We start from the raw sequence: 25,673 nt of genomic DNA on the forward strand, positions 1-25,673 counted from the left end.
CACGTGAAGAATCATAACCCAGCCCTTCAGGGAATTCAAACTTAACTACTCACTCTGCATTCTTCAATACATTATCGTATCATGACTCATGATGCAACTGCTACTCTTGTTCTTGCACACAAAAATCAGGGAAATTGGATAATTCAGCCTTGCTCGGTGCCCATTCATGTCGAGCTATTTCTGGCGGTCAAGAGCTTGAGACTTGGCGACGTGACTCAAGCATATCTGCTTGATCAGTTCTCTAATTAGGTACATAACTTTATGTTATTACAAGCTTCAATGACATTGACCAGCCAGGTTTTACGTGGGTCCCGTCTCTGTTAGCTTCTATAACAACCATCTCACTAACACTTTGAAGCTCGACTGTTTTCTGTGAATCCATCTGTTATGTAAGACTCGTGGATTTATATATGTTACGTATAAATGACAGCTTCTCATAATGTCACTTTGGACCAACCTCGTTCATCATATTCAAGCGGGTAAATGCTAAAACTGCCAATCCATCACCTTGCCTCCTCCTTTTTAGTTTTCTTGGCGAGAAGCTCATCCAACTTCTCATGAGCAGAGAGCAACGTCTCCCCACTTGTACCAGTGTGATAAGGAGTATTCGTCGGCCCATCAGATACGCGAACGACGTAGTTCTTCGGTTGATCATCAACAACCAATCGCAGCATGTCAGGTCGTGAGTAGTGACCCACACAATCAGTCAAGGTTTTTGCGTAGTCGATCTTATCTAGATCAATGTCACAGTAGATCAGGCCGTCAAACAAGGGATCAGTAGGCTCAGTCAGCTGTCGGCCATCCGGACCAAAGACAGCTGCGGCACCACCACCTCCAGCGAGCATGAAACCGTCCTTGTCTGCGTTTCCTTGACCCTCACTGTTCAGCTTGGCGCCTTCGGCGGATAATGGCTGGTTGGTTACGAGGACGTAGACAGCGCCCTCCAGGGCATACATGCGACTGGCTGTGACTTCGTTGGCCTCTGAAAAGACCGAGTAGGGTTCAACAGCGGATTCAGTCCACTTTGCGTTGAATGGCCAGGCAGCGATGTGAACTTGTTCACCTTGACAGTAGGTGTGATACTTGAGGAGCGGCTGAAGGTGCTCTAAGCATGATGGTTAGCATATCATCACCATAATGCATCATCAACTTACCCCAACAGTTCAACATGCCAATTTTTCCTAAGGGAGTGTCCACCACGGTAGTAAGAGAATCTCCTGTGGAATCTCCAAAAAATAGTCCTCTCAACATGGGTAGGTTTTGTCTTACGACGATGAAGAAGAATGTTGCCATCAGGACCGATGAGAACCCGAGCAAGATACAACGAAGCTCCAACTCGCTCACTGAAACCAAAACATATGTAGATGTTGGCCGCTGCCGTAGCTTGACAAATCTCAAGCATCTCGTCCCCATAGGCAGACATGCTGTTTTGCATGTACTTCTGCACTAAGGGCATATTCTTTCTGTATGTTCCTGACCATAGGAAATTGGGATAGCCTGGCAGCCAAACTTCTGAGAAGGCTATGAGAGATGCCCCGTTCTGGCTGGCCTCGTTGATGAGTCGGATCGACTTTTTGATACCGGCGGCTTTATCGAACCAGCATGGTTCAGCTTGGCAGATGGCGGCTTTCCATTGACGGATTGACATTTTGGTTAAAGTAACAGGTGATAATATGCAGAGGAATATGTATTGGGACAGTGCTTTGGATTTGCCAACGTTAAAAGATATATGGTATGTACTTATATACTTATTGCCCCAATGTTCATAACCTTTCGATGGAGCAATATCCATGAGCGGGCATCATGTGTCTCGCCCACTTTCTCGGGTAAGCATTATCCATAACAGAGTTCCATTAAGCACAGTAGAATAGCCTAGTGTTTACCCCGCAGATTATGGCTCTAATGATATGCAGGGCTTGCAACCACCAGCGTTCAACTAGACTCGGCTAAGCATTATCCAAGCCCAATCCCCTCAGTGAGACTAAATCTAGAACCGATGGGGAAAGCCACTGCGCACGTCCCCCTGGGTCGTCTCAACAGTACCCGAAACTCGGCATGGTGCATTCGTTGATTCAAGAGATAAGAGCTGCACAAACTGGACTGAGCTGTGATAACCAGGTAAAATCGACTGCCTTCTGTACCTCTACGACTTTGTGTTGATAGAGTCTGATTATTTATCTTCTAGCCATTGTGTTAAACCAGAAGTGTATTTGCTAACCTTATAATTGACTCATAAACTCAATACTACTACGACCTTCTAATTACCCTAAACCTTCTTCTACTCTAACTCTCTTTTACAGCCTATATAATACTAATATATATATTATCTTAAAACCTTTATTAAATTAACCTTTTCTTATACATTAATATATCTTAATAAATTTAATAGCTATATAAGTAAAGGTATTATAACTAAGGGCTATTAAGTAAATAAAAATATAATTATTAAGCTAATTATATTCCTTTATATTAATAATATAATTTATAATATTATATTATTTTTAAAAACCCTTATAGCTTTTTTAAGTTTAAAGAGTTATTTTATATAATATTATAAGTTATAATATAATTATAATTTTATTAATATAATTATTAATATAAATTTAATTTAAATAATATTAATAAAAAACTTCTCTTATTAATATAAAAGCTATTATCTTACTTTCTTATTATTTTATAAAATCTTTAGTTTTTATAATACTAAGTTAAATTATCTTAATAAACTTTTTAAAGCTTTTTATACCTTTAAAATTAGATAAAAAAGTTATAATCTAGGTTTTATTCTTATTAATATTTATATTATAGCAATTAGTTAGGCATTATAGTATAATATCTAAATAATAAGCTAGATATATTATTTATAGTTAAGACCTGTGGCTAAGAGCTTATAATCACTACACAGAACTTAGTTTATCTTCTAGTTCCTTTGCTCAAGTAGCGTCTTGCGGAAGCCCCGGTTCTGTAAATAGTGTACCAATCCATCCCTGATAGTTCAAGCCTTCCCTAGTCATGAAAGGAATGTCCATGTCAAAGCAATAAGCGCCTTCTGCTACCCAGAGGGAACTGCTAGAATCATCCCCATCAAGTGCTTGTGTTGTGCCAATGATAGCATCTCCAGTCGCTTTCCCACATTCTGATTTAATGATCCCAAGTGCACCAAATGCATCTTCACTTACGGACCATTCCCGCGCCAATTGGCGAATTGCAAGGAGCGCACGTTGGCTCCAGGCCCAAGCAGTACTCATGTCAGTGAGCGCTTCAGCCAACACTTTGAGTGAAGCTATAGCACTGTCACGGTCCTTGGAATCTGTGGAGGTTGCTTCGAGGAGAAGAATTATTGATGCCGTGAAAGCACAGTGGATGGCTGAGATTGGTATTCGTCGCTGAGGGAATAATCAGCATAACAATGTCAATGCGGATGCAGGTTTGCTTACTAAAGTATAATGTTTACTGTAGAGCTTGAAAATGTTACTGATGGAATGTGAGGACTGACTGCACTCCTTAAGATGACTTGATCCGGTGCTGGGATGAAAGCTGCCAGGGTCCAATGTCCTTCGCTGCACTCCAACAAACGGTCGATGCAGTAAGATTACAGCAACATGAATCTGGAGGCTTCAACGTTATCAGTGCTTGAAGCGTTGTAAGGTAACATCGTAGGACTTACTGAAGCAAGTAGATGTGAGGTAGTGTGGTTGCGAGTGGCGACGGTGAAAGAAGACGAAGACAGCTTGGAAGGTTTATTTGAAACTCGATGATATTGACATGTGTTTTGGTAACGAGCTCCATGATTCGAGACTTGGCATGTTGGCTGCCAGGCCTATATCTACGGAAGTTTCAGTAGGTAAATGAGCAGACCAGAAATGCGACTCACATCTCATCTAGTGCTGATGATGTGACCCTGAATAGCTGGACTGTAGCGCACACATTGGAGACTTGATGACTTCGGGGGAAGACAATGGGTTCACCAAGTGGAGATTTTGAATTCCAGGACTCATACTCTGCACTATGCTCAAAGGAAGGCAGAACGGCGGATATTTCGTGTTCTTGGATAGTGGATGGTCGACCAAGCCCAATATTAAACAATCTCAGAAGGCCATGTTAGCTGTAAACGTCCCTACTACAACAAGGGAGCAGGAGAAGGATAGTAGCTAGAGAAATAAAGCTCACTTATCTAGAACATAGCATCCCCACCAAACAATAGTCCCAACTTCAGCTTCATCTTTCGTTATATGTCCGCTATCGGCCCAGTGGCTACGGTCAAGATGAAGTCCAAGATTGAAGGCCATTCTCGCTGCAATGCCTGTAATGTCACTGTTAGTAACTTAGAATTCCAGCTATGAAATCTCTTACCGCAATACATCCACCCAAGAGCCTCTTTATCAGTAGCTATCTCTCGCAATCCAAGTAGTGCTGTTGCCTGGACTGTCGTTACTTTAGGCACCTGGCTCTCGTAAAACAGTATCGTCTTGGCCTGTTCGGCCAATGCATTTCTAGCCGTATTCTGGTCAAGAGGATCTGTGCGCAGTTCAACACGATCCGAATATCGAGCAGCAAGCGCCAAGACAGCGGAAAGCAACAGAGGTAAAGCATATCGGCCGGAGTGATTGATGTGCAGATCCTCGAGGAACAGTTCCTTGACGACAAGGTACTGCCATGTATTCTGCCACCTCCAAAAGAGGTCCAAGAGATGATTTTGTAACTCATCGGATACTTCAACGAGAAGATTCAATTGGTCTAGTGTATCTGCAGCCTGTTTCTGTAGGTCATGCGATGACACTGTTGAACTTGCTACAGGACTGTTTTTCAAGAGCGAAAAGTTACTCCTGGAACCGAAGTAGTGGATCTGGCCATCCTCGCCGATGTTGAGGGCTCCAAGTCGGTCGCTTGTATCCCTGATCGGAGATCTGTAGGAGATTGAATCGTCAGGAATAGAATCACCCTCTGAATTACTGCAAGTGTCTTCAATAGAGTTCAACGGGGCTCTATCCTGAGATCCAGCGTCGCTTTGGAACCGTTCGAGTTGGGCTTCCAATGTCCTAATCCTCTCCTGGAGCGCCTCGACATAACATTTGCTTGGAGGCCTGTGATAATAGTTAGATGCTTAGCGCTACGTTATTAATGATTCAACGTCAACGACTATTGATGGAAAAAGAGACTAGATGTGTTTACTTTCTATTACTGTCCTGAGCTGTGTATTCACAGATCTCGCCGGCTGTATTACACGTTGAGCAAGAAGGATGTTGGCAGTCACACTAAATCCAGTTTAGCGCCAAAGAGGTCTCCCTTACGAATTGAAGATAAGCTCACCTTGACCCGCTTGATACGACATGTGCTGCAGGCTAAAGCTGACCGTTGACTCAGCTTTCCAGAAACTGTCACCTGAGATCTCATCGTATAGAAATCCTGCTACACGCAAAGATTGGCAGAGGTACACATTGAACGAATAGTATAGTATTAGAGCGGGGTTACACGCTACACGTGATGTACTTTCGTGGTTCCCTTATCTGTATTCACGCTTGTCCCAAGCGAATATAACTTCCACGCTAAGAATGGGAGGGCTATGCAATAACAATTACCCCGGATCTACACTTATTATGTAAGATGATCAAGAAGATGAATAGGTCCAGTGCCATTGACAACATGTTTGAGAGGCTACAGGTAGGAGACTAAGAGATGCATGGTTAAATCCAGCCGAGTACAGCCGTGCAGCCACGAGGTATGCATGCGATACTGTATAGATACGGCCAATAAACCATTGCCGAATGTAACCTTCCAAGTGCTTTAGATAGGTCTGCAAGGGCTAAGCAGCAGTTCTGGTTAAGCATTATCCAGTACGTCTTCGTATCAACAAGCGCTACCCCAAGATAAGCTTCCCTGCATATTAGCGTAGCCAAGGGCGGAGTCCGCTCCTCTAAGAGCATGGACGCTGATTGGCCATCTCTATCCGGGTAAGCAATATCCAGAGATGTTATCCTGTCTTGACTACTTGTGGAATAGTATGTCCAGCAATTGAGATAGCCCCCTTTGGTCAACGCCAGTCAACCAACGTATTCACCCTGCTAAGATTGCAATAGTGTAGGATTATACAAGCCATGGGCAATGGTAGTAGTATTTGAACCTTCTCATGCGCCCCTGGCATCCAGATAAGTTGCAAGATAACTATCCCGAATATAAGTACATACCTTTTACAAGAACTTACTTCTGATACTACGGCATGGCCCTCATTTAGTTCCGTGGCAAACCACTTGGTGGTTATAATATTCTGGTACGTCCTACTCCATTGTGTGAGTGGAAGAGATCTAATCTCTGTATCGACAGATCATCGCTTTTGCAACTTTTGGAAGCATTACCTACGGATATTGTTCGGCCATCATAGGATCAACCCTCGGCCAACCATCCTTTCTCCATTACTTTGGTCTCGACACAGCCAGCAACGCAGCCGCTCTCATTGGCGCAATCAATGGACTCTTTCAGGGTGGTGGCCTCATCGGGACTTTGACCTTTGGAGCTGTCGCTGATAAGTTCGGTCGATGCAAGGCTATGTTTCTGGCAAGCTGTACTTGCTATCATTGGCGGTGGCCTTCAAGCTGGTTCTGTCCACTTGGCCATGTACCTCGTGCCAAGGTTTCTGACAGGTCTGGCTATCGGTGGACTCGTCATGCTTGTGCCCCTTTGGCAGAGTGAGGTTGCGCCCCCTCATGCTCGTGGACTCCTCGTTGGCCTTCATGGTGTTTCAATCTTGGTTGGATACTCATCATCGGCTTGGGTCGGATTCGGCTTTTACTTCGTCAACGCAGACGGAGCTCAGTGGCGTCCTCCGTTGGCCATACAGTGCTTGCCTCCTCTCATCCTAGCATGTGGTGTCTACTTTATTCCCGAGTCTCCACGATGGCTTATCGACAACGATCAGCACGAAAGAGCCGAGGCCATTTTGCAGCATATCTACGGAGACTCGAGTGATCCCAACAACCATGCAGCTCGGGCTGAATTTGCTCAGATCTCCGCTCAGGTAGAGCTTGAGCGTCACTTGCCATTATCTTGGGCTTCCCTTTTCACAGTCCCTCATTATCGAAAAAGGGCCTTGATTGGTTTCACAACTCGCCTTGCCGGCCAACTTACGGGAACGACCGTCATCAGCAACTATGGACCTTCACTGTATGCGGCTCTTGCGCATGGTGCTTCTGCTAGTCTCGCACTCTCGGCTGGATGGCTGACGGAAGGACTTGTCTGCAACGCCATCAATGCCGTCCTCCTTCACTACGTTGGAAGGAAATGGCTGATGGTTACCGGTCTCATTGGCTGCGCCATTTCACTTCTTGGTGTAAGCATTATGGTTGCTCTTTATGGTGGCACGACAAATAAAGGAGGCAATTCGGCTGGTGTTTTCATCTTATATCTGCACCTTACCTTTTATGCCACCTGCATGGATGCTTCGACTTATGTCTACGGCTCTGAGATCTGGCCTACCCATCTTCGCGGAAAGGGATTTGCCATACTAAAGTCAGAATTGAAGGAATTGTGTTAAGTCTGTTTATGTAAGTTAGTTGGCGAAAGTTAAATCGACCTGAAGTCATAACTTAATTAATTAAATCCATATATTAGGGCATATAACTAATTAACCTTATAAATAAGAATAGATAAAGTAAAATTAGTAAAAAAGCAGTAGTTTAAACTAGGGATTATTTTATTTTAATCTTTTTTATTTTTATAATTATCCTTTTAAGTTATATAATTATTATTTAAAAAAACTTATTTTAATTTTTTTACTTTTTATATATAATATTTTATTTTTTTAAGTTTATAATTTAGCTTTAAAAGGTATATTTAAGTAGTTCTAGAGTTTAATATAGTTTAAATATTTATTACCTTTATAATTAATAAGGCTTTATTAAATTAAATTATTATAATTAGCTACCTTAATTATAGCCTAAACCTAGCTATATATATGCCAGCTAAAAAGCCTTACTTACTTATTAGCTAGCCCTAACCTTCTTCTTATAACCTACCTAAAAGGATATTATGCTTTAATTATCTATTATATAGTAAGTTATCTAACCTAATCTAACTTCTAGCTATAACTACTAATAGCATTATAGCTACCTTATTATAATACCTATTATCTAAAGAAGCTTATAGGCACCTAGGCCTAATAAGCCTTATCTAACTAAAGGCTATAATATAATCCTTAAAATTAAAGAAGCTCTTAGGTAAAATAAAGGTAAAGGTAATATATTATATATAATAGCTATAAATATTAAAGAGGACTAGTTTAATAAAGATAATACTAGCTATATTAAGATAATATTCTTTAATTATAAGATCCTCTTACTTATATAATTTATTTATAAAAACCCTTTAATTAATAAAGACTTCTTTATTTATAAAAAGTAAAAGCTTAAGGATTTAGAAAAGAAGCTATATAAAGGGATATAGCTAAGCAGGAGGGAAAGGGGGTTCCTTAAGGCCCTTAATAGTAGCTTATATAATAAGTAGCTTAAGGATATCTAGTAGCAGGCTAAGAAGGTATTAAAGAAGACTAAGAACCTATAAGGATAGAAGTAGGGCAATTATAGGGTTTAAAGGAAAAATATATTAAGTTTTATATAAGTTTAATTACCTAAAGTTAAAGACTTAAAGTTATAACTAAATTTAATATTAGTAATAAAAAGAAAATTAAATAAGTTATAAAATAAATTATATAATTAAATAAGCAAATTAGCTATAATATTAATATATTATTAATATAAATAAAGAATAAAACCTTTATATTAAGTTTTTATTTAAATAGTGTTTTATAAATATAATATTTCTTTAAAATATTTTTAAGTTTATTTTATTATTTCTTTTTTTTAAGTTATTTTTAAAGTTTTAATTATTTATTTAAGTTATATAATTAAGTTTTAAAATAACCTAGGATTTAGTAGTTTTATTATTTCTTACCTTTTATATATTTATATTATACTCTTATTAAAGATAGTAAATTCTTTATTTTATACTTATTTATATTATCTTTTTTAATTAGGGTTTAAGATCTCTTATTATTTATTATAATTAATTTATTATTACTATTAGGGTTACTAGAAAAAGTAACCTAGCTAATCCTATAATTAATATATAGGTTTTTTACTTATTATTACAATTCGTGCCCGTAACAGCGCTATAAGGCTCTATCTCTTTGACCGGCACAAGGCTACAGATAGGTCACGACATGGGGCGGGCGCCAATCAAAATGACCGTGACGATCGGTACCTTTAACCACACCTAAATTAGCGTGTGATAGAAGTACCAACAGTCAGCATTGTTACAAATCGCTACATCACATACTTTGCAACCGTATCGGGTCCTCCGAATTCGCTGATTTCCTGAAATGGGCTCGAGATAGCCTCCTTTTTCCTTCCTTTTTTTAAAGGGTCGAGGCTGCCCTTGCCGGCAGCCTTTGCAAGCTAGGCAGGCCGAATTTTTGCCCCTTCTGACATAATTGATATCTCTTTATAGGTGAATTTGCCGTGCTTTAAGATCCTCGCTGTCTTCTTCCTTCCCTATACGGCATCTCTTCCTTATGCCGCTATCGGTGCCGTACTTATTAAAAATGGCATTATAAATAGCCTCTTTCTAGTCTCGAAGCGTACTATAGGGCTTCTAATAAGGCTGCCGGGTCTTCTTCTGCAAAATAAAGCTATTCGCAAGTATAACATCAAGGAGGAAAGACTAAAGCAACGCCTGCTAAGGACCGCGCCAGAAACGATACTGATATAAGGTATAGGATCTTATCTAATCGCCGCGATCCACGTGATTTATTTTATTATTATACTGAGCGGCAATAGAAGGAATAGGGATTATCCTAGCCTGATCTCTATTGAAGACCTCCTTTAGGCGTTGTGCCTCTGCCTTTATGCCTCTTTTAGCGGGCAACTTCCTCTCTTTTGGTATGCGGTTAAGAGGGGTTATGCCGTGTATAGTTAAAAGGAAGAGCACTATAGAGCTATCTTTCTAAGCGATTTAAAGGACCTAGAAGGAAGGAAAAGAGATAGATTAGTAAGGGAAATATAGGTAAAGTTATATATATCTGTTTATCCTTTATTAGGATTAAATATACCTCGTTATATAATAAAGGCATGCTATCAGGAAGCTTCCTGGTCTCTTTTATCTGCTTTATCTTAGTAGTAATGCCGCAGTTAGGGCATGCCGTGCCTATAGCCCTGTATCTAAGCTGCTAAAGAAGGCGGAAGAGCTGCAGCGATAAGAAGAGGTTATTTATAAAGACGTGATATATCTGCATTAATAGCCTTTTTAATAGATAAATCACGATACTCTGTATATTATTAAGAGGGATTTTAGTTTATAGCTTTCCCTTCTTGCTATATGGCGTTAGTATCTCTTAGTTAACCGTTATAGCTATAACTAGTAATGCCTTTATATGCTAAAGCTATTATAGAAAGTAGCCCTATTATATAATAACCTAGATTTTAAAGCCTATTAGTATAGGCTTTCCCTTAATAAGCATTATCTCTTTTAATCTGCCTGTAAAAGGGACTATATACTTATCTATAATTAAATTAGTCCCTAGAAGATAAAGCTTAATAAATACCCTTTATATATACTTAAACCACTTTTAAGCCGCTTAAAAGGTTTTTAGAAAATCCCTCTTATTACTTATATTAAGATTAGTGTAATTAAAAGTGTAGAAATATTATATAATTAGCTCGAACTTCTGTAATAGTATAAACTTTATAAATAAATAAAGGGGGCATTAATCTCCTAGGCTAGGGGCCTTTTAATAGTCCTTAAGGGATATTTCCTTATAAATTCTTAGGTAAATAAGGATACTAAGCTATATATAAGCCATTATAATAGAGATGCCTTCTTAAGTATATAACTATAAGTAGTTAAAAAGGGGGGTATTCTAGCTATCTTTAATGCCATTATTAATATAAAAAAAAACCCAGTCTTTAGTATATCTGACCTATAACTATATAAGGGAAATAGGCATAAAAAGCTAGAATAATTTAAGTAGTTACTAGGGCAGAGGGTTAATTTAAAAATTATAATATTCTAGGTTAAAAGGTTAAAAATCATTACTGCAGCCCTCTTTAAGCAGAATATTAGGTGCGCTAGTAGGGTTATTAGCAGCTGCTGTAAAAGGCAGGCTATTAAAGCTATAATTATCTAGTATATATATCTCTTAGGAGCTTATTGTTTTAATTAAGACTTACTAGGGTTAATTTATATAAGGATTTTAATGATTTTGGTGGTGTTGAAAGAAGAAGCTATCTGACGGGAACTTTACGTACCAGGCAGGTACCTGCAAAAAAGCGGGGTAAGTTACTTGTTGTAGCCTTGTGCCGGTTAAAGAGATAAGCAGCTGAATGCACTACTGTAATTGCTATAATAGCAGTTATAGCCCGATCTTTTGCCCTGTGGCGTAGTGGTTAGGTGCAGCTGTTATACTTATAGCTAGTTTATATTAAGAAGAATATTAACTTCTTTATATAAAAGAAGGATATTAAATATTATTTTTTAATTTTTTCTTAAGATAAAAACCTTAAGATAATTAAGCTCTTAGTTTATAATTCTATTATTATAATTGAAAAGTTATTTTTTTATATTAAATAGTAAGTAAAGGTATTATTTCTTTTTTTATAATAGTTTTAGCTATATAACTATTTTTAAGTTAATAAAGTTTTATTTAGCTTTATAATTAATTTAAATATTTAGCTATTTTCCCTTAATTTAAACCTTTAATATTAGGCATTTTAATATTAGATCTTTATATAATCTTAAAGTATTTAATAATTTAAGTTATTCTTATTTTTACTTTTTACTTATTTAATACTTTATTATAGATAATATATAACTTTTCTTAATATATTTATTTATAATTATTATTATTATATCCTTCTTTATTAAGGCAGTTATTAATAAATTTATTATTAAATAGTTATTATTAGTATTATTCTTTTAGCTTTATACTTAAGTCTTTATTTAATATTAATTATTTAAATAATATATCTTTTTATATTATATATAATTTATTTATTTCTTATTAATATTATATTTCTTTTATAATATTTAAACTTATATTATTAATTAATAGGTTCTTTATTAAGTAATTATACTTTTTATTATTAATTGTTTTTTAATATTCTTTTTCTTATTTTTAATAGTATTTTTTAACCTTTACTTTCTTTTAAGTATATTTTCTTTAAGTAATTTCTTTAAATTCCTTTTTAGCTTCTTTAAGTATCTTTAATTCTTATTAAATTTCCTCTTTAAGTACTTTTACTTAATAAATCTATTAATAGTATATTAAGTTAAATTATATTATTGTTACGATTCGTGCCTGTAACAGCGCTGTAAGGCTTCTATAAGGCAGCTATAGCACACCCATAATTGCTTGCATAGCGATTATGGCCCGATCTTTTGCCCTGTGGCTTAACGGCTTGTGCAACCGTTATAATTATAGCCAGTTTAAGATTATTATACTAATAATATATTAAGTATTTATACCCTATTTATATTAATAATATATTTATATTTAGCTAATCTATTAAGTTTATTATATACTATATCCTATAACGTATTTAACCCTCTTTATGCCACTAATGCAAATAGTCTTTAACTGTAGGTAACTAAACTTATATAAAACTTAATATATTTTCTTCCTAAACCCTGTAATTACCCCTCTTCTATTTATATCGCGGCACGCCGTCCCCCTCGTCTTTATAGGTCGCCAATCTCCTTTAATAAAAGCAGTACCTTTATTGCCTACTTTCTAATATTATAAAGCTACTTATTAATTATAAATTAGACCTATTATTAGAAATTAGGCTTTATTTAATTATTTATATTATTACGACCTATGCAGCTACGTTATGTGGCCTATATAATTTCTACCTATTATAGAAGGATTATTTCCCCTAGTAATAATTCTCTTTTATTAGATTACTTAAATTATAATACTTTAAGATTAGATTATTATAAATTACTAATAATCCTTAAAGATTTAACCTTTAGATTACTATTATTCCTTATTAAGCTATTAGGCTATCTTAATATATAGAATATATTTATTAATACTTTTATAAAACTTAGCTTACTAGCTATTAATAAAGTATCTTTATATTAATAAGCCTAATATATATTACTTAATTATTAAGAAATATAATACTTTATAATACTTAATAATATATTTTATATAATTTATAAATATAAACCTAATATAGATTAATTTACTTAATTAAAAACCTTAATTATTATATATTAATAGCTCTTATTTAGAATATATTATATAATATTAAGTAATATTAATATAATAATACTTATTACTTTAAGCTAGTCTTTTAATTTAGGATATACCTAGTACTACCTGTAATAAGAAATACCTCCTAACCTAGTAGATATTCTTATAAAAACTAATAATAAAAATAAAAAAAATATTACCTTTACTTATTTAAGTACTTATAAAGGGGAAGTTATAAAACTTAAATATAAACTTAAATAACTTAGCTAGTAATATAATAATCTCTTAGAAAATATAAAGAATAATTTTAATATAGCTAAGAATAAAATTAAAAATCTAAAGAAAAAGGTAATTAACCTTATTAAGATTATAAAAGTACTTAAGAAAGAAGTAAAGAATAATTAGAAACTCTATAAGGAGTATATTAAATATATTATAGCCCTTATAGTAATTAAAAAAGATCTTAAAGAAATCCTTTAACCTTACTAGCCTAAACTATTTAATAGTAATACTAATAAACTTTAAGAATTCTTTACTAGCCTTTAGAGCTATTAAATATATTATCTTATTTAGTTTATTATTAATAAATTAAGAATTTAATATAATATAAGATTCCTTAAGGATAAAGCGTTATAATTAATAAAACCTATTATTTAAGATTATATTAGTAAACTATATAAAGGATAATAAGAAATAATAAAATATATCTATAAGAAATATAAAAACTTTAAATTAAAACTTAAAAATGCCTTTAAAGTAATAAATAAAGAATATATTATAAAAATAAAAGTATAATAGCTTAAGTAAAGAGGATTTACTATAAACTATTCAGCTAAATATTACTATTAAGTAATTAAGCTAAACTAGAGTAAAGAAGCTTATATAATGCAGGTATATTTAAAATTAAAGTTAAAAGTTAAGGATATAATAGTAAATATTAGACTTAAACTAAAAAACCTAAATAAACTAGTAAATATTATTATAGAAATTAATAATTAGTAATATAAGTAATACTAAGAGAAATAAGCAAAAAGATATAAAGGGTTATATAATCCTTAATAAAATACTAATAGATAATATAATACTAATTAAGGAAGAAAGAGATATATTAATATATAATATAAAACTAAACCTAGACTTATAGTATTTAAGGCAATATAATATAATAATAATAACAGACCTTATAATATATTTAAGGTTAAATACTATAACTATAACTAGTTTAAATATATAGCTAATAAATATCTTTAATTAAGAAGACTTAAAGACCTTAATTAAGGTAAGTAAATATTAATAATAACTAAAAAATAAAAACCCTAAATTACTATATAAACCTAAATATTAAAAATAATATAAAGCCTATATAATATAATAACTTTATATAAAGATACTATATTAAAATATAGCTAATACTTATACTTAAATAATTTAATTTAAAAACTATAAGAAGAATTTTTAATAAAAAAAGATATTAAAGTAGGAAATATACCTTAAATTCTAATACTATATAAGATAAAGATAATTAAATACTAAAGGAAATAGTAAGAGAACTTAGAAAACTAATAATAAGAAAAGAAAAGGACTATATTTATTACCTTAAGAGAAAGGAAGAGAAGAAATATAAGAAGATAAAATAAACTAAGATCCTTAAGATAATAAGGGAGGAAAGACCCTTAAAGTAGGAAATTAAGGAATACCTAAAAAATCTATTAGAAATAAAAACTACCTCTAATATAAGAAAATAACTTAAAGTATTTAAGATAATTAATATTATTTTAATTTAAATAATAATTTAAGAAAAAAGGAAATAATAAAAAGAAATATAAAGTAGGGATAAGGTCTATATATATTACTAATAATATTCTTAAAGTATAAGATATAGAAAAGGAGTGGCTTAAAATACAATATAATACCTTATAAAAAGATAAATAAATTAAGAATAAGTAAAAGTAATCTTATAAATTATTATTTAATAAAATAATAATAAGATATATATATTAATAAAAGATAAATACTTATAAGGAGCTAGGGAGTATAGTAATACTAATAAACTTAAAGGCTTATATATTTAGGCTTATTATATAGTAGATATTATAAACCCTTATTATAAAAGCTAAAGTTTAATATTAAGGATATTATAGAAATATTCTTAATATATTTAAAATATAATAAATTATTATAGCTATTATATAAATACTATTAGTATAAGAACTATAAATAAGATAAGGAAGATAATAATTACTTTTTATTATAGTTTTAGTATACCTAATAATAACCCCTATTAGAAAATAAAAATAAAAAGGTATTTAATATATTACTAGTATAAGAATCTTAAAGTAGTAAAACTATAATTTAATATATCTTATTATTAATAAATCTATAAAATAAGGGAACTTTATAAAGGGATTTGCTAATCTTAATAACTAATTAAAGAAGTAAAGAAAGAATATAAAGATATAATTTAAATAAAATAATAAAGAATATATAATCTAGTTAATCTTAGGTATATTAAAGGAGATATAAATAGTAAAGGACTATTAGAGTTTAAAATATATAAACCTAAAGACTTTAATATATATACTAATTTATAATGCTTTTATAATTATAATAGCTATAGAGAATAGGAGGAGGAGAAATAATAAAAGTTAATTAAAAAGGATAGCAAATCTAAGAATATAAAGGAAGAATACCTCTTTAAACCTATTAATTTAAAAAAGGATTTAATTAGGTTTTAATTAATAATATATAATTTAAATAAAGAACTATATTAAATAAATAAGATATAAAACTAGAAGTATATTCTTAATAGTATTTATATAATAAAGAATTTATAAATAACTTTTTAAAGAAAGAAAATATATTAAGGACTGCTATAAGGAGTTAACTATAATAATAAAGAATATAAGTTATTTTATAAATAAGTTTAGGAAAAGTAATATGCCTTTTATAAAGATAAAGTTATAGAAAGTAATAATAAATAAAGATAAAAAGACTTAAATTAATAAGTGCTTTAGGAGCTATATAAGATAGTAAACCTAATTACCTAATATTATAAGCTTAAATTAAGGGAAAATAGCTAAATATATAAATTAATAGTAAAGTAAAAAAGAACTTTATTAATTTAAGAATAATTATAAAGTTAGGAATATTATAAAAAAGAAATAATTACTATACTAATTTATTAATATAAAAGGGCAATTCTTTAAGTATAATAATAATATAATAAATTAAGAGATTAATTACCTTAAGGTCTTTATTAAAAGAAAGAATTAAGGAATAAGTTTTAATATTATTCTTTTAGGAGAGGAGATAAATATTATCCTTAAAATAAACTAGCTTAAATAAAAAAACCTATATATTAATTAAAAGACTAGCTAAGTTATATTTCTTAATAACCCTAATAGTAATAGTAAAATAATTATAAGGAGTAATAAGAGATCTTAATTTATAATTAAGAGGGTAAGTATAAATTAGTATAAAGTAAAGACTTTATTACCTCTAAAAGGAGTATAATATAAGTATAAAATAGGCTAAAAATAAAAATTAGAAATCTTAAGTATCTTTAAATAATAAGATTTATAAAAAGATAAACTTATTATAATAAGCTAGGACTAACTTAAGAATATTTTAAAAGAATATTAAATATATAATAAATTATTTAAAAAAGAACTAAAAATAAAAGTCTTTAAATATAATTAATAAGACTATAAAATTAAGCTTATAAATAAGAACTTATTATTTTAAAAGATTTACTTATTAAATTAAAGAAAACTAAAAGTTTAATAATAATATATTAATAAAATAATTTAGAAAAGGTATATTAGAAAGTTAACCTTACTAGCAGGATTAATAATATTCTTTATATTAAAGAAAAATAAAAAACTATAACCTATTATAGATTATAAAGGAGTTAATATATATACTATTAAAGACTAAACCCTACTTCTGCTTATAATAAAACTTAAGGACTAATTATAAGGTAAAAGGGTCTTTATAGCCCTTAACCTAAAAGGAGTATATAACCTTATTTATATTAAAAAAGGAGATAAATAGAAGATAGTATTTAAAACTAGATTTAAATTATTTAAATACTTAATAATGCCTTTTAGCCTTATTAATATACTTATAATATTTTAATAGATAATTAATAATATACTTTAATAATACCTTAATATCTTTATAATATACTACCTTAATAATATCTTAATCTTCTTAATAAGTAAAGAAGAATATAAAGAATATATTTATAAGGTCTTAAAAATATTATAAGATATTAAGTTATTAATTAAACTAGAGAAGAGTTACTTTTATATTATAAAGGTAGACTTTTTAAGATATATTATTATATTTAGAGAAATTTAAATAAAGAGAAAGAAAGTATTTATAATAGTAAAATAAAAAAACCTAATAATGTTAAGGAAATGTAAGCCTTTCTAGGCTTTATAAACTATTATAAATAATTTATTAAGGACTTTAATAAGATTATAAATCCCTTAATAGAACTTATAAAGAAAGATAAGGCCTTTAACTAGAATAATAAGGCCTAATAAGCCTTTAATAAACTTAAATAAGTAATCTTAAATAAACCTATATTAGTAATATTTAATCTAAATAAAGAAATTAAGCTAGAAATAAATTTATTAAATTTTACCTTAAGAAGATAGATTAGTTAATAAGATAATATAGGAAAATTATACCTTATTGCCTTTTACTTATATAAGCTATATAAAGTAAAGCTTAATTATTTAATTTATAATAAGGAGTTCTTAATAATTATTAACTACTTTAAGGAGTTTAGATATTACTTAATAAGAAGTAAGTATTAAGTTAAGGTTTATATTAACTACTAGAATATTTTATATTTTATTATAACTTATAAACTTAATTAATAATAATTATATTATATAAAATACTTATATAAATTTAATTTTATAATTATTTACTATAAAGGATTTAAAAATAGAAAAGTAAATATAATTAGTTAATAACTAGATTATAATACTAGTATTATTAAAGTAAAAGAATAAGTATTAAAAAGGAATAAAAGAAGAGAATATTAATTTACTTAGAAAATATAGACCTTATATAACGGAATAGGTTTCAAACAGGTAAACTAGTCCATACTAGGTTTAATGTTTGCAGAGTCATAGGGCGTTATACTAAGCAGTTTGCGAAGTATCACGTCTCTTAATAGTAAATAGAGCGGGTTAGGCATATTTAGGTAAAGAAGTCTTATTAATAGCTAGTAAGCTAAGTTCTATGAAAGTGCTAATAAATGTGATCTATATACTAAAGGTGGCCTTATGGCTTAGTAGAGAATATAAGTAATCTAAGGGTTAGATCTATGGGGATCGGTCGTGATCTATAGTAATCCAGTCTTGGAGCGTCGTGATCCAAGTGATCTAAGGGAAGAGGATCGTTACTGGGAGAAGTGATCCTACGGTGATTGGTGAAAATTGTAGGGGCCACGTGACATAGACGCGGGGGTCATAACACCTTAGGATAGATATAAGTAAAGGTAACTAAGGAAATTCTAAGAGAATTATAAGAGTTTATTTAAGACTTTTATATATATTTATTATATAGATATTAAGGAGTTACTAAAACCTTAAAATAACTGCTATAATAAGGTTATTAAATAATATAAAAGGTAATAAAAAGAGTTATTAAATAATATAATATTTATATTAAAATAAAAGCATAATAATATAAACCTTATAAAATATTATAACTAATAAAAGTTATAAAATAATTATAAAGCTTAATTATAATAAACTTTATAACTAAATTATTATTATTTAAAGATCCTTTAAATAGAATCTTTTATAATAGTATTATAGTTATTATAAATAAATTAATAAAGTTTTTAATTTACTTACCTTATAAAGAGGCAATAGATATAGAAATTATAGCCTATATCTTTTATAATAAGGTAGTAAGGAAATAAGGATTACTAAAAGAAATCCTATTAAATAGAGGATTAATATTTGCCTTTAAATTCTAGTAATTACTTATAATACTTATAGGAGTTAATTACTAACTTATAATAGCTTTTAGATTATAAGTAAATAGTTAAATAAAATAAATAAATTAAGTACTAAAATAATATCTTTAATATTATATTAATTATAAATAAGATAACTAGGTTAAGAAGCTACTAAGCACTTAGCTAGCCTATAATATTACCTATAATAAAAGTATAAAACTTATATTATTTAATATAAATATTAAATTTATATTTAATATATATTATAATATTTAAGAACTTAAGAATATAAACTTAGTAATAATTATTATAAGTAATAAGCTAAGAGAAATATATAATAAACTTAAGACTAAACTAGAATTTATTAAGAAAAGGATATAGAGATACTATAACCTTAAAAGGTTAAAGGGACTAACCTTTAAGGAAGGAGATATAATTTACTTATTTATTAAAAATATTAAAATAGATTAATTAAGTTATAAACTAAATTATAAGTACTTAAGGCTAGTTAGGATTAAATAAAAGATAGGAGAAAATTAATATAAACTAGACTTACCCTTAAATATTAGATATTACCTAATTTATTATATCTTAATACTTAAATTAGCTATAGATATAATATATATAAAAACCGGCAATAAACTATAATAAATTATAAGACTAGAGGTATATAAAGTAAAGGAAATTAAAGATATATAAAGAATTAATAAATAAAAAATATATTTAATTAAATAGAAAAACTACTTAAAAAGCAAAAATATATAAAAACTAATAAAATACCTTATTAATATCTAGTAACTCTTAAAAAACTTTTACTAATAACCTTAAAGAATAAAGGATTAAAAATTAGGTTTTAGTTAATAATATTAGCACTACTAAAGGACTAAATATCTAAAACTGCTATATCCTCTTCTTAAGTAATAATATTACTTATAAAAGAATTTATACTATTAATAATAAATTAAATACCCTGCTTATATAATAAATACTTCTAATAATAAATATAAGATAATTTTATAATAGCCTTATTAACCTCTTATTAAGCCTTAAGAAGCTTTTCCTTAGCTTTTTCTTTTACCTATTTTAGATAATTAGACTTAGAATTTAAGTAAGGGACTAAAAGAGAAAATAGTTAGTAGATAATAATAATAATAAAAGGGAAAAATAATATATAATAAGTAATTGCAATACTAAAAGCATTATAAGATTAACCTTATTAAGTATATTTAAAGTAATAAGAAGAATACTTAATTATTTTATAATAAAGGCCTTTAGCCTTATAAAAGGAATAAGGCATAATATTAAAACTAAATTTTATAATTAAATCTACTAAATAAATATACTTTAAAGTCTTATAAGATTTTAACTAAAGATTTTATAATATAATAATTAGTAAGGTATATTAAGAAAATAATAAAGGAAGAGAGTTAGTATATATTAAAGCCTAATATAAAAATAAGGAAATATATAAGTCTTAAGGGCAAGACTTAATAAAGGGGAGAGATTATATTATAACTTATATAGCTATATTATATAGCCCTTATAATTTCTACTTATTATAAAAGGATTATTTCCCTTAATAATAATCCTCTTTTATTAAATTATTTAAATTATAATACTTTAAGATTAAATTACTATAAATTACTAATAATCCTTAGAGATTTAACCTTTAAATTATTATTATTCCTTACTAAGCTATTAGGCTATCTTAATATATAAAATATATTTATTAATACTTTTATAGAACTTAGCTTACTAGCTATTAATAAAGTATCTTTATATTAATAAGCCTAATATATATTACTTAATTATTAAGAGATATAATACTTTATAATGCTTAGTATTATACCTTATATAATTTATAAATATAAACCTAGTATGGACTAGTTTACCTGTTTAGAAACCCTAACTGTTATATATATTATACTAGTTAAATTAATAGCTAATATAATATATATTAAAACTAGTAATAAATTAAAAGAAACTATAAGATTAGAGATATATAAAGTAAAAGTAATTAAAGATATATAAGAAATTAATAAATAATAAATATATTTAATTAAATAAAAGAACTACTTAAAAAATAAAAATATATAAGAACTAATAAAATACCTTAAGAATATTTAATTACTTTTAAAGAACTTTTATTAATAATATTAAAAGGCAAAAAATAAAGTTAAAATCCCCTAAACTAAGAGAATCCTAATTAATACCTTTAAGATTTAGAAAATAAAGTATATTAAAAGCCTTATACTTATAATAACTTAACTCCTTAGCTAGCTTATTTTTTCTTTTAAGACCTTAAATATTATAATAAAACTTAAATATATAATACTCCTTTATCTTATTTTTAATTTTATAAATATAAAATAAATAATTAATAGCTATAGCTATATATACCTATAATATAATTAACTCTTTATAAAGTTTTAAAAGATTTTTATTAGCCTCCTTTTTATCCTTATTTAACTTCTTCTCTTAGGAAATTAGCTTCTTAATTAGAACTATTAATAAAACTTAAATAAATAGAAAAAGAAAAATAATATATAAGAACATATTACTCTAATATTATTTTTACAAGATTACCCTTAATAAATATACTTACTATAATATAAAGAATCTGCTATTATTAAGTATTTCTTTTAGAATTTAAAATAATAAGAATATAATATATTAATAAGTTTATATAATAGCTTAATACTTTTAATTAAATGTTTATATTTTTTAGTTTTTTAATTAATAGATTTTAAAATATAATTAGATATCTTATTAATAATATATACTAATAGAAAAATATTTAAAGATATAAGTTTAAACTAACTAAATAATAAATAAACTAGGCCTACTTTAAGATCTTAAGGATAAGACCTAATAAAGGGGAGAGATTATAGTATAACCTTAGTAGTTATATTATACATATCTTATAAAAACTTATATAAGGTATTAGCCTCTTAATAGTTATAAATTAATTAGACCTAAATTACCTTATAAGTAGGATTATAATACTTTAAGAATTATTATAATCTAGGATTATTATAATTTAACTGCCTTAGTAATCCTTTTAGATTACTTTTAATATATAAATTATATTTATTAGTATTTTTATAGATTTAGCTTACTAGCTATTAGTAAGATTTCTTTATATAAATAAGCCTAATATATATTACTTAAATATTAAGAGATATAATACCTAACTTACTTAGTCTAAAAAACGCCTTATGTAATCTATAAATATAAACCTAGTATAAACTAGTTTCCCTGTTTGAAACTACCTTTATTATATTAATAAATTAATTAAATATTATTATATTATTAATATAAATAGGGGGTTTTATAAGGTATATAATAATTAAAAGAAAATATTAAATATTATAATAAAACTACTAGGGTTATAATATTATATTACTTATAAAAGCTTTTATTATTATATAAATTTACTTTTATCTTTAATTAGAGTTTATAAATATATTTATTAATTAATTTATAATAATTTATTTAGTAGTTTAGCTTTAAAATATTAGAAGTTATAGCTATTAATACCCTGCTTATACTATTTATTATATTAACAGGAATAGGGTGGGGCGGGGCACGCGAGGCTTATAAGCTCTTAAGAGATAAACCAGTAGCTAAGTTGTTAATAGGGTAATGTTAATGGTTCTGCGAACTACCAGAGCGTGCACGGATAAAAAGGATGTATTACAACGCATTTCGTGGGCCATGATGTGTGTATTGCGTTGCAATGTTCACTGCAATCATTGTAGTAGGGGTTGGTATACACACTATTGAACTCCACAATTGGGGGGTTATTATGGTATCATTTTTTGCGGAGAAATTGACCTTCATTCGGTTGAGAAATCTATGATTGAAGTTACGTGGTTGATAATGCGCCCTGGGGGCGTACAGAGACTTTTAACACGGCATGTACTGCACCTAATTAAATCGTCTCATCCCAGCGCCTCCTTAAATTATCTATTAAAATAGCCTCCTCGCCAGGCCTGAATTGCAATCTCCACAACCCCGGCCCCTGGCGCCAAAATACCTCCACAATGCCGCCCGGCCCAACTGCTATAGCGGCCGGCTCATCGTGTGAACGCAGGGATCCCCTGTACGTGGTGATATCCGCAACGAGTTCGACATGACGATGGTGCAGGTCTGCTTCGCAAACGCGGTTGCTAGCGTCGAGGAAGTACATGAGGTGATCTTGCGGGGGAGGGGCCATGCATGAACACCGTATCCGGAAATCTGTGACTTGGGCTGGTATGGTGACGGGTTGCTGGGGGTCGAGGGAGAGGAACAGGGGGTATCGCGCCGATGTTAGGCCCGTTATCGCGGCGACTTGGAGGCCGTGGTGGAATTGGATTGAGGTGAGACCTTGGTCATCCTGCCGCCTATTCGTCAGCGTAACTATTCTTCGGGCCAGGGGCAGCGTAGGCTTACGTTTGGCATTTTGCAACAGGGTAGCCGGAACGGACCCTTCGCCTCTCTTTCGCAAGTCCAAAGGGCCGTGTGAATACTTCCATCCTCGCTCGACTGATGCTTGTCCCTCATTTGGGTCGCAACTATAAGATATCTCCCATCGGCCGTGAAATTACAGGCTTCCGACGCAACAGTCATGCCATCAAAAGAGCTGGGTCCGCGAATCGAGATGGTGACGGCCCAGTCGAAGTCCACCTTGTGCTCCGCCAGGCGAACAAGCAGAACCCGTGCTGCGAGGCCAACAGCAACAAACGAGTTGCATCGAGAAATTGCCAAGCACAGCGGCGTCATGTCCTGAAGCGGCAGCACTGCCGATCTCTCAGCCAGCCCTGAATGGTCCAATACGACTAGGAACTTGCCCGTAGCGCCCTGCGATACGATGGCAGCTATCATTCCGCAACCCTCGGCCACAAAGAGCGTGCTTCCGGGGGTTGCTTGTCCGCCTTCTCCTTGGCGGAGAATGGGGATGAGGTCAATGAGCCTTCCGCTGTCGCCTTGGGCATTGAGACGAGCTATGACGAGGCTGTTTTTTTCCCAGAGGAGGATAGATACCCCGTCGGAGGAGAAGCAAAAGGAAAGATATCTGATATCACCGCTGTTGCCCATCGAGACGATTGACGACGCGGCGTCAGGCTTCGGTCTTTTGAATCGTGTAAGAAACGACCACCGATGCGATCTTGGCGAGACCTGTACAGCAGAACTGTTGACATCGCGGTCGGATGAGAGAGGCACATCATTGGCGGGTCGACGGACATGACACGGCGCGTAGTTTGCTATGGTCGGGTCGACGGGAATAGGCAGCGAGGATTCTGTTTGTGGCGTCAGAACCTGTCTCGAGGTATGAGGTGGTATCGGCGGCTCAGACTCGGATCTCAGGTCAAACGAGCGGAGGGATAGTCTGGTCGTTTTGGCGCCTGGAGACGAGCGCGAGGGAGGAAGCGTCGAGTGAATACCGACTGGGACTTCGGCAGGGAGCTCGGGAATGTGAGGATGAGGAAGTTCTTGGGGGGTCGGTTGCCCGCTCCTCGAATCGAGTGATAGTGGTAGCCTGCGGACGGTATGGATTCGCGAACCACACTTTGGGCAGAGAGCGATATTCTCGACGGCGAAGTTGAAGAGACTAGACTGGCGGCAAGAGGGGTCAGCGGAGAAGGACACAATTGCCAGAGTTCCAGTGCAGAGCGAAACTGATGGAATCGCATATCAAAGGAACCTGGACGAGCTGGCCTACATCTGAAGGGGACTGGGTCAACTTGGTCAACGGCGGCCACCCAGGCTCAATCAAGTGGAGGTAGGGGCAGTCGACCATGAGGAACGCCTCAGACCAGAAGGGAATGGGCCCGCTTTCGAAAGCTGCCACCGGTACTGGCCCATGTCTGGACATGGTCTGCTCTCTGCCCTTTGCCCTTTGCCCTTTGCCCTTTGCCCTTTGCTTCGACTGCAAGAAACGGTGCAACATTTGCTGGGCCAGATGCAAGAGCGGCGGTCCACGGACGGGAACCTACCCATTTGACAGTGTTCCCAAATGCCAGGAAAGGGGACTTGACCTTCTGCCGCCGGGTGGGGGCTCTCCGGCACTACGTAATTAGTAGTTTTTGATTTGGAGGTGAGATGACAAAAGAGCAAATCTGTAATATGCAATCTGCACAGATGTCCATTCCAAAAGTTTTGTAGTCATACATTGCTTTTCCTGCCAGGAAAGTTACCACGTTATGTACATCTGATAGATCAACCAGCTGTAAGAGGCTCTAAATTAGCGCTTATACCACTTATTAAGCCACCCTCTCTCGTCGAGTAGGGCGGGTTGAAACCTCTGCTTGTTCAAGCGCAGCCCCAAGCTATCGACGCCAAAGGCCGAAATGGCTTGGGCTATTTTTAACAGGCTGAGACTTCCATCACATAACTGGCCCGCTGGTGTGCACGCCGCTCGCTGCGCAGCCTCAGGTGCCGCTAGTCAATCCAAACTTTGTC

The 25,673-nt window shown here is 31.6% G+C and overlaps 4 protein-coding genes across 4 annotated transcripts; 1 reads left to right on the forward strand and 3 right to left on the reverse strand.

Moving 5' to 3' along the window:
• Positions 1-503: 503 nt before the first annotated feature.
• On the reverse strand, positions 504-1,648 carry BKA55DRAFT_712581 (carbon-nitrogen hydrolase; the record flags this gene model as incomplete). Its single annotated transcript, XM_046200826.1, has 3 exons — positions 504-1,105; positions 1,155-1,241; positions 1,273-1,648. 3 exons carry the CDS (start codon positions 1,646-1,648, stop codon positions 504-506), a joined length of 1,065 nt encoding a protein of 354 aa, XP_046055657.1.
• A 1,249-nt stretch (positions 1,649-2,897) lies between these two features.
• BKA55DRAFT_556648 (fungal-specific transcription factor domain-containing protein) lies at positions 2,898-5,406 on the reverse strand. Its single transcript, XM_046191726.1, has 8 exons — positions 5,308-5,406; positions 5,170-5,252; positions 4,351-5,081; positions 4,168-4,300; positions 3,872-4,084; positions 3,665-3,823; positions 3,435-3,612; positions 2,898-3,383 (listed from the first exon to the last, which is right to left on the reverse strand). The coding sequence occupies exons 1-8, from the start codon at positions 5,389-5,391 to the stop codon at positions 2,931-2,933; spliced, it is 2,034 nt and encodes a 677-aa protein (XP_046055658.1). The 5' UTR covers positions 5,392-5,406; the 3' UTR covers positions 2,898-2,930.
• A 1,201-nt stretch (positions 5,407-6,607) lies between these two features.
• BKA55DRAFT_534606 (general substrate transporter) lies at positions 6,608-7,525 on the forward strand (the record flags this gene model as incomplete). The annotated part of the gene is made up of 1 exon (XM_046189612.1): positions 6,608-7,525. The coding sequence occupies one exon, from the start codon at positions 6,608-6,610 to the stop codon at positions 7,523-7,525; it is 918 nt and encodes a 305-aa protein (XP_046055659.1).
• Positions 7,526-22,897: 15,372 nt separating this feature from the next.
• On the reverse strand, positions 22,898-25,408 carry BKA55DRAFT_556650 (uncharacterized protein). Its single transcript, XM_046191727.1, has 3 exons — positions 24,934-25,408; positions 23,664-24,827; positions 22,898-23,607 (listed from the first exon to the last, which is right to left on the reverse strand). Exons 1-3 carry the CDS (start codon positions 25,159-25,161, stop codon positions 23,161-23,163), a joined length of 1,839 nt encoding a protein of 612 aa, XP_046055660.1. The 5' UTR covers positions 25,162-25,408; the 3' UTR covers positions 22,898-23,160.
• Between the last annotated feature and the right edge of the window lie 265 nt (positions 25,409-25,673).

Source organism: Fusarium redolens, assembly GCF_020744475.1.
Source record: "Fusarium redolens strain MPI-CAGE-AT-0023 chromosome Unknown BKA55scaffold_2, whole genome shotgun sequence".
NCBI classification, from domain to species: Eukaryota; Fungi; Ascomycota; class Sordariomycetes; order Hypocreales; family Nectriaceae; genus Fusarium; species Fusarium redolens.

Coding starts and splice junctions, on each gene's coding strand:
- BKA55DRAFT_556648 (XM_046191726.1), bottom strand. CDS start 5,391: ATGAGATCTCAGGTGACAGTTTCTGGAAAGCTGAGTCAACGGTCAGCT. Junction 4,301..4,350: donor TCTTGGGTGGATGTATTGCG/GTAAGAGATTTC, acceptor GTGACATTACAG/GCATTGCAGCGAGAATGGCC. Junction 3,824..3,871: donor TCATCAGCACTAGATGAGAT/GTGAGTCGCATT, acceptor AAACTTCCGTAG/ATATAGGCCTGGCAGCCAAC.
- BKA55DRAFT_556650 (XM_046191727.1), bottom strand. CDS start 25,161: ATGTTGCACCGTTTCTTGCAGTCGAAGCAAAGGGCAAAGGGCAAAGGG. Junction 24,828..24,933: donor TGACCCAGTCCCCTTCAGAT/GTAGGCCAGCTC, acceptor TCTTGCCGCCAG/TCTAGTCTCTTCAACTTCGC. Junction 23,608..23,663: donor CCTGTTGCAAAATGCCAAAC/GTAAGCCTACGC, acceptor AATAGGCGGCAG/GATGACCAAGGTCTCACCTC.